Source organism: Chiroxiphia lanceolata, chromosome 13, assembly GCF_009829145.1.
Source record: "Chiroxiphia lanceolata isolate bChiLan1 chromosome 13, bChiLan1.pri, whole genome shotgun sequence".
In the NCBI taxonomy this organism is placed as follows: domain Eukaryota; kingdom Metazoa; phylum Chordata; class Aves; order Passeriformes; family Pipridae; genus Chiroxiphia; species Chiroxiphia lanceolata.
In genome coordinates, this window is record NC_045649.1 from 19,123,437 (window position 1) to 19,138,018 (window position 14,582).

General features: G+C 46.9%; 2 protein-coding genes across 3 annotated transcripts in view; one reads left to right on the top strand and one right to left on the bottom strand.

Moving 5' to 3' along the window:
- The first annotated feature begins 47 nt into the window (after nt 1-47).
- SS18L2 (SS18 like 2) lies at nt 48-1,284 on the top strand. The gene is made up of 3 exons (XM_032701186.1): nt 48-158; nt 316-392; nt 775-1,284. The coding sequence occupies exons 1-3, from the start codon at nt 90-92 to the stop codon at nt 860-862; spliced, it is 234 nt and encodes a 77-aa protein (XP_032557077.1). The 5' UTR covers nt 48-89; the 3' UTR covers nt 863-1,284.
- Nucleotides 1,285-1,822: 538 nt separating this feature from the next.
- Nucleotides 1,823-14,582, bottom strand: part of KIAA0355 (KIAA0355 ortholog) — a 59,116-nt gene continuing 46,356 nt past the window's right edge. For both annotated transcript variants that reach the window (XM_032701184.1, XM_032701185.1), the window contains exons 9-14: nt 12,933-13,058; nt 11,501-12,471; nt 8,141-8,312; nt 7,214-7,348; nt 5,039-5,117; nt 1,823-4,468 (exon numbers count right to left, since the gene is read on the bottom strand). In XM_032701184.1, coding sequence (XP_032557075.1) covers nt 4,154-4,468; nt 5,039-5,117; nt 7,214-7,348; nt 8,141-8,312; nt 11,501-12,471; nt 12,933-13,058 — 1,798 coding nt within the window. In that variant the 3' untranslated portion in view covers nt 1,823-4,153. The remainder of the gene's footprint in view (nt 4,469-5,038; nt 5,118-7,213; nt 7,349-8,140; nt 8,313-11,500; nt 12,472-12,932; nt 13,059-14,582) is intronic.

Here is a 14,582-nt window from a genome sequence, read left to right on the forward strand (position 1 = left end):
GGGGGGGCCGCGGCGCGTGCGCGACTGTCAGCCAATGGGAGGGGCGGGGGCGGGGCCACGGGAGCCCCTCAGGCGGCGGAGGTGCCGCCATGTCCGTGGCGTTCGTGCCCGAGCGGCTGCGGGGCAAGGCAGAGGTGAACCAGGACACCCTGCAGCGGGTGAGCGCCGGCACAGGGCTGACCGGGAGCGGGGCTGGGCAGGGATTGGAACCGGGACTGAAGGGAGGGGGCCGGGATTGGAGCAGCGACTGAGCCGGGACTGGGCGGGCCGGGGCCGGCCGTGCCGGGGCGGGCGGTGACCGCGCTCTGTCCGCAGCTGCTGGAGGAGAACGACCAGCTGATCCGGTGCATCGTGGAGTACCAGAGCAAGGGCCGCGCCACCGACTGCGTGCAGTGAGTGACCGGGGCGGGCAGGGCCGGTGACGGGAGGGAACGCGGCTCCCGGGCCCAGAGCTTTAGCACCGCGAAGTAAATGCGTCCGGGCTTATGAAGGGACTTCGTCAGAATCATTGTCACAGATGTGAAAAGCAAAGCTGCGCCCGACGGATTGACCCCGCCGGCTCCGTGAGGTGTTCGCTCAGTGTCCTGTGACAGCGGCTCTGCGCGCCCCGCGTGTGACACACCCCGAACAAGAACGCGTTTCCCCTGATTTACTATTCTAGTTTGCTATTTCTTTATCGGTTAGCAAATCCTGATCAGATTGCAAAAGTGACAGATGTGGTTAGGTGCTATGAAAGAGCAGGTTACCCAGATACTGTGTTTCCTTCTCTCACAGGTACCAGCATATCCTGCACAGAAACCTCATTTATTTAGCCACAATTGCAGATGCCACACCACCCAGCACACAGAAGACTGCAGACTGACTGACACCTGCACAGAGCAATGCTACTTTCAGACTCTGTAGAAATACTTAGTTTAGGAGTCCAGCTTTGTGGTCTTGAAAGGCAGGTAAAAAGTGATCTGTACTTGTGTGTTTAAAATGTGACTGTAGTTTTCAATGTAGTATTAGGCTAGTTCTTCCTCTGTTACTGTAATCAACACAGCTTAAGGGTGATTAATAATTATTACAGTGCCTTCTTCCCTCTGAAAAACTCAGTGCAGTGTACTTTGAGCACAGCCAGACAGCACTGCTGGAAGCAGAGCCTGTTTTATGACTAAGGTTCTGCAGTAAGAGGGTAAGCACTTCCCCAGCTGACTGCTGCCTCCAGCACGACAGAGTCAGGCAGGTGTTGCCATATATAGAGCCTGTATCAGAACTGTGCTGAATAAAGATGTTCTTTGTAAACTGTAGTATATTGTGAATTACTATAACATGTTACCAAAGGAGCAGCTCAGTGCTTTCCTGGGAATGAGGGGATTGCTGCACTTCAGTGCAAGGGACAAACCCAGCCTTCATCCCAGCGAGCCCCACTCATGTCAAGGCTTTTCCTCTGTGCTGGGAAGGCCGTGTACTGCAGACTCTGAACAATTCCTGTGCATTCAGGTGGGTTCATGTGGCTCCTGGGGATCTGTCAGCACCTGTGTCCAGCTGCCTGTTTGTACTCACCCCCAGGGAGCACAGCAGCCCTGCCCACCCTGGATGTGGCACTCCAGTGCCACCACACCATCAGCTGAACTAAGAGCCTAGACAGTTGTGGGCAGGGACAGAGTTCACTGTTGCTCACTCCCTTCCCAGTTATTTACTCTGTGACTGCTGCAAATGCAGGTGAAGTTGGCAATGTTCATCTGCACTGTGGGGCCAGAGACCCTGCTGGGGCAGTGTCTGTGCCAGGTCCTCCAGTGCCATCTGCTTGAGAAAGTAGCTTTAAAGATGCTTCAGATTGTACAGTGCATAAAGTTTGTTTTTATAGGATGAGTCAGTAAGTAGGCAGTTGACAATTTTCAAACTGTTAAATAATCCCATGTTAATGAAATAAGATCTTTGTTTACAAACCAAAGTTACAGTTTAAGGTGCTGCTTATTTTCAGCAAGGTGCATATTTTAAACAGGTATGACCTATTAAATGTATATCTTTAATAAAGCAAATAGTTTACTTTTACAGAAGCTTTAAAATACAAACTGTACAGTTCCAGTTCAGAAGCATTAGCTATTCACAAGAAGCACTGCAATAAGGGTAAGTTAACTAAGCACCAAACCCTTGCACTTGGCAGTGTAAGTGAAGTTTAAGGGCAAGACTCATTTGCCAAGTGCAACAATTCTTAAAATTACCAGTGTTCAGAACAATCGGAAGCAAAGGACAGAGTAGCACCCACGTGGTCAAAATGCAGACAGACTTTCTTTGTTTTCACTGATGTAGGTCCAGGAACTCGACAGCATTTGTAATTATGAATAAACTGCAAAAACTAGAGCAATCATTTTGGCACTTGTTAGAAAAAAGTTCAAAATTAAGGGTTTTCATTAACTTCAATTTTGGTCTTAGTAGGAATACTCAGTAAGTACAACCAAATTTAGGGTTTAATATTAGATCTAAACGACAAGATTTAGGAAACTCAAAACCATTCATCAAGTTAAATAACCACTAACATTTTCAGTGGAGGGTTTTCAAAATTATAGTAGTACAGACCATTAACAATTTACAGACAGAAGCCACACTGATTGTGCAAAGCACATTACTGTAAAAAGTCTATGTACAGCAAACAAACCTTTGTAAACATGGTAAGTATGAAGTTTCAGAAAACATGGTGACAATATCATAAATACAGGCAACATTGGCATCCTCAAACAGCACAAAAGGTAACAATCTGGGCCTGCAAATAGAGCCCGTCACCATACAAACAAAAAAGGTGGATGGGTTTGAAATACCCAGATGTTTAATAGTTTTAGTGTTGTGTATACTTTATATATATATATATATAATGTATTTATTTTTTGGTATCTTTAGATATAGATGTAATTAGTTTGTAAAACCAAAACCAACAAATGTGCTTTATCTTCATTGAAAAATTATGTAGTTAGAACTAATAACCCATTTTACTAGTAGTTAACATATTAGAATGATATGACTTAAGAAAAATACAAAAATAAGATTAATACTGTCAAAACTCTTATACCAGAAAATATTGTGGTTTTTAGACTCTTTCAAAGATGAAATATGAAAATTTAAATAAGCTCTAACTATATAAAGAATCTTCTGTAATCTCAATTCATATACAGTGGGATAGCTATACATATATTTACCATTGTTCTTCAATTTTTAAGCACCAGTCACTCTCCCGGATCCACTTTGGTTGGAAGATTATTCCTAATTCCACAGGTTCACTTAATGGCACATATTGACTGCAAATAATTACTTTATCCTTTTAAAAAAAATAATGTTCTTTTAACTAACTGCTACCCCACGTTTCAGTTTTAGTATCTTCTGAGCCAGCTCACAATTTTTAATCAACTGTAGCATCTGAAATAAGACTTTAAATAAAAGCAAGTAGTCTCTTAGGCTTTGCTTTCACACACTGCAGGAGCCCTGTGTGGGAACAGCTCTGGCCCAACAGGAACAGGGTGTTCCAGGCCCGGAGTCACGGCAGCCACACAGGAGCCATCGGCTCCCAGCAGCTCAGGAACGTTTGCACCCAAGGGGCAGCGGCTCTGCTGATCCTGGAGTGGGGAACTGCCACAGAACTCAGCCTGCAACTGTTCCTGCAGCACCTCCCCAGTGAACTCATCTGTGGGGCACAGCAAAAGCTGCTGCTGCACTTCATTTAAAAAAAGCTGCCCACGGGCCATAATGAGAATACAAAGGCTCTACAGCTTGTCCTTTATAAATTTAAACACAAACAGTGTTGAGCAAAGTGACCACTATATATTTGCTCCAACATATTCAATGTGTTTCAGTAAGATGTTTAACTATAAATCTATATGAAAAATAGCTATAAAATACAGTGTTTCTTGTATGGTAGTCCTTCAGCAGTTCTTTTTAGAAAAAAAAATGTTTTGAAAGTAAAGGCAATATACACATTTTTAAAAGCATTTCTACATCACAGTTTTGGGCTGTTTCACGTCCACCAACAAACATATTGGCCACATTTGCTCAGCACTGTCAGTCACAACTCGAGAGTTTGTCTCCCCCAAACCCCTTGATCACCAGGACACAGCCAACACCCCCGGGCACGAAGCTGGGCCGTTCCCTCTGGCCCTGTGCTGCTCTGCAGGAGGAACAGTCAGTACTGGGGCAGGTACGATGGTCTGCGCTCGTGCTTCACCGGGAAGGATTTGAAGCCCTTGTTGATCTGTTTGTGCTGGGAAGCCTGTTGGGATTGTTGCTGCTGCTGCTGCGCGAAGGCGAAGCCGGAGGAGATGCCGGCGGCCGGGGCGCAGTCGTTGGCCCACAGGGACGACGGCAGGAGCTGCATCGTGTCGCTCCACTGGCTCACGGGGCTGCCCAGGGGGTACAGGGAGGAGCTCTGGCCGGGCAGGGTGCCCGTCACTGAGTGCTGCCACGGCGCCTTCGGGGGCCACGTTTTGGTCTTGCTGTCCTGAGAAAACAAAACCAGCTGGGGTCGGTTTCTTTCGATACCAACACACTTTTTTTTGGAGACAATACTTGACACGTCACCTTGTCTCCTCCTTAAGACATTTTCAGAAGGTTTCACAGACTTGTGGGTCCCTTCCAACCTGGAATATTCTGTGAAATCCAAGCAGTGACCACAGGGACCATCAAGGCCAGCTCTTCAGTGAATGGCCCATACAGGGATCAAACCACAACCCTGGTGTTACCAGCACCATGTTCTAACCAACTGAGCTCATCTCAGGGTCATAACTTACATTTGAAAGCACAATGGATGCCTGGAAAGCACTCTGGATTCTTAACACATCTGCCTGTTAGAAAGCCTTTGCATTTACTTCAGCATGACACAGAGTGGCCCCAACAAAAGGGAATAAGTAAGTAATTTCCAATTTTAATATTTAAATTTGGTGACTTTTGTATTCCAGATGGTTTGGGGTTTTGCTGAAGTAACTGATCTAGAGATCCAGATGCTGTTCCAGTTGTTTTCCTAGTGCAGACCCCCCCACACAAAGAGGAGCAAGGCCCGAGCTGAGCTCACCTGGCTGCGGTCCTCAGCTGCAGACAGGAGGGGAGGCGATGGCAGCGTGCTGGGCTCCTGCTCACCACTGCTGTGCTTTCTGCCCAGAGAGAGAGGGACACACTGTTGGTTTCTCAGTGACTCACCCCACCACTGTGCCCCTGGCACAGCCCATTCCTGGTCTCAGCCTGTCACACCCTACAGTGGGTCCTGCTGTTCCAGCGGGTTTCTGGTACTTTCTGCTCCGTACAGGCAAAGGCAGCAACAGAAAGAACCTGAGCCCTGAGCCCTGGTAGGGAATGGCACTGCAGCACTTGGAGCTACAGCTTCAGCAAGGTCTGGGTAGAGGTGAGCGGGAGCTGGGTTAGGCTTTTGCCCACCTGGAAGAAATCTGCCAGAAATTGCCTCTTCTGTCACCTGCTCTCATGGTTTGTGTTTCTTTGGGCTTTTTAAAGTATGTTTTCTGAAACAACTTTACAGACAAGATAAAAGAACAGTTGAACAAGTGAAGCATCTGCTGAAGCACAGTGACTTGACTGAAGAAAAACATGCCACCTTCAGTTTAAATTTGTGACCTAACACCTGATATCAAATAGAAATCCTTGACCACATAGGCATTCTGAAAGTTTTTTTAGTCTTGTGTTTTGGATTTTTTTTAGGGGGTGGGATTAGATTAAAGCAGAATCTTTTATTTCATCCTTTCCTTAAAAAAACCCAATCAGCAGGCTCCAACCATCAGGCCTCCATGGGTAAGCAGCCCTTTGCAGGTCAGCCTTAGCACACCCAACCCTTTTGCCTTCCCTTGCTGCCTAGGTTTAGCTCTGGTATTTTGTCAGGCCCTCAACTGGAGAACACTTTTCTTCCTAAAAGGAACATAAGACAGTAGTATTGTTACTTCAGCTGGAGTTTTTGTTCAGTGAAGTACCCTCCTTGGGAACTTCCTTCTGCTCTTCAGAGCTCTACATAAAGCACAGGCTTTTCTTGTTCTTGCTCCATGAGTCACTCCATGATCCATCTCTAGCTGTCTGCTGGCTTGGCAGGTTAATTCACCCCTTAGGTGCTATTGTATTTTCTTTCCCTGCTGCTTTTTTTAAAAAATACAAATAATTACTTCTGTGATGTTTATGCAGTGGCTCTCTTCCATTAACTTCAATTTAACATCCATTGAAGCTCAGTTCCTGTTCCCTCTCTATAAAGTCTTGGTAAGTGTAAAGGTTCAGAAAACAGCTCCTCTTTTGGTCAGTTCCTTTCTGACAATGCACATAAAAACAGCAATCCAGGTATAACCTGGGGGAAACTGGCAGTGCACCCACTGACAACTTCTGGGCACCAAAAAGCAGACAGACAATTTTGTATCTAAAGGTACTGACTGAATTATTTTATGATGTAAACAAAACCAGAATTTTTGGCCACAGAACTAACTTGTTCTATTTTTCAAAAAGACTCTGAGAAACAGTTTGAGAGAATGATCCCAGATTGGAACTGGGTTGGTATTCAAGCTTCATCTTGTGCCTTTTGTTACTATTGTTCTAAGTGCCCTCAGACACACTGAGCCTCCAGCCCTTCACAACTGCAGAAAGCAATTGCTGCAATTCCTGCTGCTGGAAGGGGATTGTTCAGAGCTGGAAATCCTGGCTTAGTTTTTAAGCTACTGAAATTATTTATGAAGGCAATTAAGCCACCTCTTCATATTGTCAGAAATAAAGGACTAACCAGTGTATTTAGGACTCCCAGAAGGGCAGTGGCAGCCACGGTGAGACAAGTCTACACCACGTTATGGCAGCACTTCCCCAGTGCCAGGGGGCAGTCGCTGCCACCCCAGTGCAGTGTCAGGGGCACAGCAGAGCTGCTGCCAGGCACAGTCTGCAAACCAGCCCAGCACGGGTCTCTAACACCCCAGGAGTTTGGAAAGAAGCAGCATCCAAAAGAGAACCTCTTGGAAGAGGGAAAGCATCTGACCTTTCCTGCTGTCCTGAGTCTCAGCTGTTTGCACAGGGCTGGTTTGCAGGAGGAGGGAGCTGCCAACACACCTCCCTTTGGGATTGCACTGACCCAACCCACCCATGCAGTGCACACACTGACCCTGTAACTGTGTCTCATCAGCAGGAATTTCCTTTGGCTGGAAACTCAAATGAAATTATAGATATAAAATAGGAATCTTACAGAGTGCTCTGTATTTCTGTTCATTCTGCTCACCTCCTCTGCTTCACAGCAGCAACAAGGTCTGGCCCTGAGAACATGGAGAACAGGCTGTCTCCGTTGGCTGAGGAGGTCTCATCACTTGAGCTGGCAGAGTCTCCTTGAGTTCCAGACCAGCTATTTGTCACATCACTGCAACACAAACAGTTGTGTTAGTCTTGTATTTACAGTGCCTGGTCCAGACTGTGTCCCAGTTGTGTTGAGCCTGTCACAGGTGATACCTCAGAAAACAAAGACATTTCAATGTCCTGGGAAAATGTGCCAGTAACACAAGTACTTTCACTTATCTCAGTGGTCACATTAACTGCTTTGTCTGTTACAGCCTCTTTATATATATTTTACTAAAATAATAATGTCCATTAAAAGTGCCTCTCCTGTTCAGGAAGGAGAAGTGATGCTTGGGTTTGGAATCACTTGACTTTTTTACTGCCAAACTGAGCCAGAACATGTAACTGTCCTACTGGTTTCACACCAGCTCAAGTCACAGCTTTTACACTGTGGACAAAGGGACAGAGAATCTTGAAACACTTCTGTTGTTGTAAATATTTATGATTTGGAAGAGACTAAGAACCACTAATGTACTTGCTGTAAGGTATCTGCCTTTTAGGAGCAAGATTAAGTGGCTAAAATCTAGAAAACTTAATTCAGTCAGGCACTTTTCATCAAAAGTGGGTCTCAAAGGTTTTCAAAATATTCAGAGAAAACTCTCTGAATGCACCTGTGCTAGAGATGCCTTATTCCCTCTGGAGGCACAGTCGGTCTCCACACCACTCCAGAGGAGACACCAAACCTGTCAGTGCCCGGGATCAGCGAAGCAGGAAGGGCTCATTGCTCACTCCCGACAGAACGAAGTGCAGCTGGAAGAATCATCCAGCACTGCCACATCCTGCCAAGCCAGGCTGCCAGACAGTGACAGTGCCTTACCCCTCTGCGAAGTACTCTGGGAAGGGCCACGTTTTGTGGGGCTCGTCGGGCAGGGCCCAGTTGCCGCGCGCGGTGCTGGTGCTGGGCCGCCGGACCTGCTGCGCCTGCCGCTTCTGCTGCATGGCCTGGTTCACCCCGGCGACGTAGCGGGCGAACTCGGGGTCGGAGCCAACTGAGGGGACAAACCAACACTGCTGACATTCAGCCCCTCTGCTGCACTTACCCCCGAATTCCATCCTTCAGGCTTCACCACTCCCCACAGCAAAATCCCCTCCCTGGTGGCAAAGGCAGCCACCGGTGGGTTCCTCTTCACGGAGCAGGAAATGTCTGACAAGCACATACACGGCATCCCTGGGGGGTAATAATTAACACTTGGAACTCCACCCTTGCATTCCAGCAGGGAAGTAGGATTTGTACTGTGATATGTGTGCACACTGACAGGTCCAATATCCATCAGCGGATTTAAAGCCTGTACATTTATCCACGCTCAGCAAAAAAGAATTATTATAGTTGATGCAGGAGTGCAACCAGCTAAGTTGTGATCCTGCTTACTGGGGAAATCAGAATCTCAGATGGATCACATTATAACCCAGAGCCCCAAAACTGCCTACGTCCTACAATGACGAAAGAATTTGGAAAACATTTTGATCCTGACCGACAAAATATTTCAGAGTAAGAATCATATTTACAGAAAAAAGCAGTAATTTAAAAATTCTTCCATTCTTAAAGTGATTTACGTGTCCCAAGCATCCAGTAAAGATGAGCATGATCTTGAGCAGACACAGCAAAAGCCTTAATGCAGAAGTGTTTCAATGCTCCACTGGTCAGAGCAAGCAGTTAGATTAGAAGGAATGCTGCTATGATTCAGTGTAATTGAGTTTCCACAGCTTCTGTTTCTCTTTGCCTTTTGTTTTTTCTTCCCTGAGAAAAGCCTTTGCAATCTGACTGGATTTATGGAAGATGTCTAGACTACATGCACATGAATTGCAGTGGGAAGTGCAGAGCTGCTGCTTGCCAGGCTCAGTCTGAGATTAAGAGTGAGGACTGAAGAACATCCAACACTCAAGCACAGTTCAGGAAGCAGAAACCTCTTTCCTGTGGCAGCTCCCTACATTCAATTCTGCATTTACAAGATAAGTTTCCTCGTTCTCATTTGACACATCCAGAAAAGAGCTCCACAATGTTTCCTGGGATGCAAATGACAGGGAGGTAATTTTGTTTCTCTGCATCCTTTACTACCCAAGCAAGGGACAGAGCTGTGACAGAAACAAAACATCCCCACTAATGCTCCTTCTCCCTCTGGAACATCTTTATATCTGCTTAAGATGAGGCTGGGAGCCAGGCAGCTCCTCAGATCCAAGGACAGAGTCTGGATGGGACCTGAAGGGCATCCAGGCTTTTTCCCTGTGGGTAGCATTCAGTGCTAAATCACTGGTATATTCAAAACAGAAACCTGTGTTACCTTTTGCCTCACTAAAAACATGTCAGGTGAACAGCTTTGTATCAGAGAGTTTTTTACTTCAAAAGACTTGGAGTTCTCAACATTAATTCTGCTAGTTCTTACTGTAACATTCCTTCATCAAGTTCTTACAGGTGATAGAAGTACTGCAAAATACATTTCTGGTAGTTAGTTAAGCCTTTGACATGAAAAGCCATCAATTTCATAAATTCTTAATTAGTACATTTGCATCTGAAAAGAGACATTTTCAGACACTAAAAATATTTATTAAAATAGTAATGAGATTTCTTTCAAATGACAAATGTGCAGTCCTAGGAAAGCCTGGAAATGAAGAAAATGTTTTGTGTTTTAAAGCTTTTTGTACTTCACTAACTAAAGCTTAGACTGAAAATTCCTACACCACAGCTCAACTTGGCAAGTTCTATGAAGAAAAGTTACCTTCCCAATGGAAAAGTCTGTTCAATTGGAAGGGTTTTTTTTGTTTGGTTGGGTTTGGTTTTTGAAATTCCAGATCTGTGGAAAATACTGCTTACTTATCACTACAACTGTAAAAGGGCAATGCACTGAGCACCACTGATGAGCTTAAGTCACCTTTTCTGAGTGTCACTTCCTAAGTCCTTGATCTTCATCCAGTGGACCAAACCGAGTAGTTTTATAGAGACTGAAAGGAAAATACTACAGAAATAGAATGGATTCAAAATGCTGGAAATGCCAGTTCTTTGTATACCTGCTGTCTTTTCCCTACAGAGACACACATGGATTTAGTGCTTAGTAAAGATCACTCTGTCCTTACTTAAAGGTTGTGATAATCCTTAAGTCCATACCATAAGTAAGATTATGCTAATTCAGACTTACAGGTGTTAAGCAACAACATAACTATGATGCCTATTTTTGCCTTACAAACTCCACTGATTAATCAACTAAACTGACAAAATAACTTTAAGAATTACGAGCCAAAGGAGTTGGTCTGAGACACCTCCACATCCCAGAGACAGACAGAGCCCCGGGAACGGGATCCCTGCTCTGATAAAGGGTTTCCTGTCCTCGTGCTGCCTCCCTCCAGCAGCTTCCCTAAGTGCCCACTGCAGCATTCCTGGAGCTGTGTTCCAGGCCAGCAGGGATTATATTTACAAGGCAAGGGATGTGTAAGTTGTTCTGAGTACTACAGTCAGAACCACAGGATATTCTGGGTTGGAAGGGACCCACAGGATCATGGAGTCCAACTCTTCAGTGAATGGCCCCTACAGGGGATTGAACATTCATCTCCTCTGAGATTCTACAGCTGATTTCTTAGACTTCAGCTATTTGTTTATGACTAAAATTTTATCTCACTTCATCTTTGACAACAATCCATCCATATTTGCAATTTATTGGTGGTCCAAACACATCTGGCAAACCTCATGGCACTTGTTTTTTAGTCTCTAATCCTTCGACATCCAAGCTTTTCACTGCAGAACCAGCTGCAGAACAGGAACCAGCATGACTCCCATGGAATTGCAGAGTAATGGAGGGAAAATGTGGGGATATGAGAAAGATGCATCACTATCTCCATATTACAAGACTAGTAAAGAGCAGGAAGAGTCATTCTGAGGAGAGGGAAAATACCTGAGCCCAAGAGTTTGGTTTGAAACAATTTTACAAATTAAGAATAAGAGGAACATCTACAACTGGGACAAGAAACAAGGAATCATTTCTCATGCTTGCTCAATGAAAGTTTCTTGCACTTCAAGATCAACTTCTGTTAACAAAGCAAACTGGCACACACACAGATCCCTGCCTGCCCTGGTCAGCACCCCCACATCTGGGGGCAGCATGAGGAAACAGTTACTGCCAGCAATATTTCACAGCATTCTTTGGAAAAGGACTCTTACAAAAAGTATAATAAAGGAAAAGACACACACCTGCAGGGTCAAAAGGCAGGATTTCTCCCAACATCCCAAACACTCCATCAGTTTGGTCACGATTTGGCCATGTGTTGTTCCTAGGTCCTTGCGGTTTCTGTCCTAACATCTCTGACATCATATTGTCCATGTAGCTGCTCACAAGACCCAAGCTGTACAAATCAGAGCTCAAATCTGAAAATCCAGGATTGTTCCACTGGTTTATATGAGACAATCCAGTTCCAACAGCCTGGGCTTGCTGCTGTGAAGAATTACTGAGCCATTTGGCAGGTACACGTTGCTGTGGTCCAATAGGTTGAAGCAAGTGTTGGTAATACTGCATCTGCTGCTTTTGGGATTGCTGCTGCTGCTGGGACAAGCCTTGCTGAGGAGGATGCAGGGGAGGGTGAGACACAGACTGGGGCTGCTGTTGGACCGCCCCCGACTTCTGTTCCGCTGCTGCAGAGGAGGCAACAGAGTTCCTTCTTTTCACCATCGGAGAGGTCTGCTGGGATTTGCCCATGTTGAAACCAGACAGGAAATCGATAACGTCCTGCATTTCTTGGTCGGTTGGTAAATTCATACCTTTGTCATCCTTGCCATCATCCGGCTTGAAGAAGCTGTCCCGCCTGTCCCCCAGGAAGCCGTTGGCCAGCTGGCCGCCCGTGCCCGGCTCCGCGGCCCGCGGGAAGCTCCCGATGCTCAGGATGCTCTGCAGCCGCGCGTCCGCGGCCGGGGGCACCTTCGCCTTCTCCTCGGAGCAGGAGCTTATGAACACGTTTTTGGAAGGCGTGTTGGGGATGGAGTAACTTCCAGTGCTGCTTGTACTGGTGCACGAAGTTTTTTTTGTAAACCGTGAGGTCAGTTTTGAGAATGTCTTTTGGAGACCCCCTGAAGATTTGCTTCCGTTTCCCGAGGGCAAGTCAACCTGGTTCCCAAAGTCTGAGATTTCACGCTGTAACTGGATCTGAATGCAAGGCAAAGCTTGCTCCCTGCAGCAACGAGAACCACATATATCAAACCACCTAATACATAACTGAGTTTGTACTTCGGGGGAAAATGTGGATTTGGATAACAGAGAAAGAAACAACACCAAAGACTGCCAAGTTCATCAGCTACTTCTTATGGTAACTGCAAATTATTGCTAGCATTTGCATTACTTCCCATTCCTTAAGAAAATCTTCCTTAAGACCTAAAAGGAGCCTAATTTAATATAAATTAAGCATTTTTGTAAGAGAGAAACAAATACTTTTGTACCCTTGGAAAAGCTGCTGGTTTGGTCTTAAGCAACCTCCTGTATCTATGGGGATTACCAATGTCTCACTCTCAGCTGGACTCCCATTTTCCCCCTCTGACAAGCTGGTACCATCAAATCTCTCAGCACAGATCACTCAGCAATGACAGTTTAGTTTAAACTAAGGAAGTGGAGTGTGAGGCTCAAGAGGAGACATACCTTCCTTCCTTCCACCTGTGTATATCAAACACAGCAGTGTAGAGCACATCCACCAGCCCCAGGGTCTTCTCCGGATCCAGACTCCTCTGTAGCAAAGACATTGTTGCTGGATCTTCTTTCAGGCACCTGTAATCATGAAGTTTAAACTAAAAATCAAAATGTTTGTTTTCTACCTTAAACAATTCTGCCACATCAGAAAACAGAAGGGCAGTGGCTGCACTCCTGCAGCACAACCCACAAACCCCTGGGGGTTCCTGCACCTGCAGCCAGAGCAGTTTCCTCCTACTGTGGGACACACAAGTGATCCCACGCAAAGTTAAGCAATTCCACGTATTTATATCATGACTGCCGATGAGCTCTTGAGCAGGCACAGCTGAGGCACAGCAGAGCAAACGCTGAGCACCCAACACCCCTTCTGGGACACGGCAAGGGCCCGGCCCTGCCCGCACACGGAGCGCCCGAGGCACCGCCGGGAGCCCCGGCCCGGCAGGCTCCGTGAGGAATGACCCCGCATATCCCGCGGTCCGGGGGAGAGGTCACTGAGCTGTGAAGGTGCGGGATCGCTGCGTTTCCCTCGGGGCACAGAATTCCCGGAGCCGGCCCGGCAGCGCCGCAGGGATCGGGCCCCGCGCTGCCACCGCGAGACACCAGGAGGCGCTGCCCGACGGGAATGGGATGGATCGGGAAACACTCGGGAGAGCCCCGGGAAAACACGTCGGGAGAGCCCCGGGAAAACACGTCGGGAGAGCCCTTCTTTTGGGCAATACAGCATCGGGAGACTCTTGGGGAAACACCTTCAGGAGACTCCTTTTGGGTAAACACAGGATCACAGAACGGGCTGAGTCAGAAGGGATCCCCAAGGATCATCCAGTCCAACCCCTGGCCCTGCACAGGCCCAGCCCCAAGAGTCACCCCCTGTGCCCCAGAGGATCAGCCAAACCCTCCTGGAGCTCTGGCAGCCTTGGGGCTGTGCCCACTGCCCTGGGCAGCCTGGGCAGTGCCCAACCAGCCTCTGGGGGAAGAACCTTTTGCTGAGATCCAACCTGAGCCTGTCCTGACACAGCTCCAGCCATTCCCTGGCTGCTGTCCCTGGTCCCCCCAGAGCAGAGCTCAGTCTCTGCCCCTCCTCTGCCCCTGCCCAGGCAGTTGGAACTGCAGTGAGGTCTCCCCTCAGTCTCTTCTGCTCCAGCTGAACACACCAGGTGCCCTCAGTGTCCTCACACGCCTTCAAATCAAGGCCCTTCCCCATCTCCATGTCCCTCCTTTGGACACTGTAACGGCTCAATATCTTCCCTACATTGTGGTGCCCAAAACTGCCCCAATATTCCAAGAGAGGCCGCTCCAGGGCACAGTAGAGCATGAGGAGACTCCTCCCTGGCCACACCATCAGTACCACGAGGAACAGGCCACCTCAGTAAGGAGTCAGGTGAATAAACTGTGTTGTACTGAAGTTCCTAACACTGAATGCTTCCAAGTCAGAGGAGTGGAGTGTTCTAATTCCAAATTATTGCTTTGAGTGGGAAGAAATCCTCACTTAAACTCCAGATTAACCCCAGCCCTCTTTCCTAGGCAGTCAACTAAACTGGCAGGAACAGCATCTCGGGGGCCAGAGTCATGACAGCACTTAAAGAGCAAAGGTTCTCCCATGAA

What these genes read in the sequence shown, in the direction of transcription:
- SS18L2 (XM_032701186.1), top strand. Translation starts at nt 90, where the DNA reads ATGTCCGTGGCGTTCGTGCCCGAGCGGCTGCGGGGCAAGGCAGAGGTG. An exon ending in ACCAGGACACCCTGCAGCGG is followed by an intron (nt 159 to 315) that starts GTGAGCGCCGGC and finishes CTCTGTCCGCAG; the next exon opens with CTGCTGGAGGAGAACGACCA. An exon ending in CGCGCCACCGACTGCGTGCA is followed by an intron (nt 393 to 774) that starts GTGAGTGACCGG and finishes CTTCTCTCACAG; the next exon opens with GTACCAGCATATCCTGCACA.